Source organism: Trypanosoma theileri, assembly GCF_002087225.1.
Source record: "Trypanosoma theileri isolate Edinburgh chromosome Unknown TM35_Tth_127_V1, whole genome shotgun sequence".
NCBI lineage: Eukaryota > Euglenozoa > Kinetoplastea > Trypanosomatida > Trypanosomatidae > Trypanosoma > Trypanosoma theileri.
The window spans coordinates 1339-2223 of record NW_021639969.1 but is presented as its reverse complement, the minus strand read 5'-3'; the positions used below and the strand labels follow the sequence as shown (position 1 = coordinate 2223).

Genomic DNA, 885 nt, shown 5'->3' with positions numbered 1-885 from the left:
AACTGCTCATACTGCTGCTGCTGTCTGCATCACCCTTCTTGTTGTTTGTGAGTTCAGGAGGAAGTGTTGTTGTTGTGGTGGTGGTTGTAGTGGTGGTGGTTGAGGTTGATTCCTCATTAGTATTGGGTGTAGTGCCATTCTCAGGTGCAGTGCCATTCTCAGCGTTTTTATGATCAGATTCATTATTCCCCTCAGTTTCCTGTGGTGAAAGTGTAGCATGGGTTTCAGTAGATGTTGGTAAAGAAGATTGTGTTGGTGCAGCATCATTCGTACTTGTACTTCCACTTGATACATTCTGGTTTTCTGTATTATTCTTATTGTCGTTGGCATCTTGTGTTCCTGCAGACGATGGTTCCTGCACCTGGGGACCAGATCTCTGTGGAGCATCAGAGTTCTCATTGGGACTACCTTTAGATTGCAGAGTGTGCTGCTCCTCCGAATTCTCTTGTGATTTCTCTTCTGCGTTTCCATTGTGTAGAGAAGGTTGTCCATCTTTTATTGGTGATAAAGCATTCGTTCCTCCTTGATGTGATTGCTCTTGAGTCTGCCCTCTATCGTGATTGTGACCCTGCACTGTTAGACTGTCAGCAGGATTGGGTCTTGTAGTTGAAGCATCAGGAAGTGGTTGGTGTTCTTTTCCTACTTGACCAGCAAGATGTAAAGTTCCTTGATCACTCAATCCCCCAGCATCACCCATAGCTTGAGGAACAGAAATTCTATCCTCAACACCCTCTCTTCTCACATTCTGAAGCGAAGTATTAAGAGTACTAGGCTCAGAAGTAAGAAGAGTACCAGGAGGATGACCACCACCAGAACAACCATGCTCAGAAGCACCAGTAGCACAAGTAAGAAGAATCTTTGTCTCACTCTCCGTATCAGGGACTT

The 885-nt window shown here is 45.0% G+C and overlaps 1 protein-coding gene across 1 annotated transcript; it reads right to left on the bottom strand.

Annotated features, from left to right (window-relative positions):
* Position 1: 1 nt before the first annotated feature.
* On the bottom strand, positions 2-742 carry TM35_001271010 (uncharacterized protein; the record flags this gene model as incomplete). The annotated part of the gene is made up of 1 exon (XM_029031825.1): positions 2-742. A coding segment is annotated over one exon (741 nt), but the record flags the coding sequence as incomplete, so codon positions are not given.
* Positions 743-885: the final 143 nt, after the last annotated feature.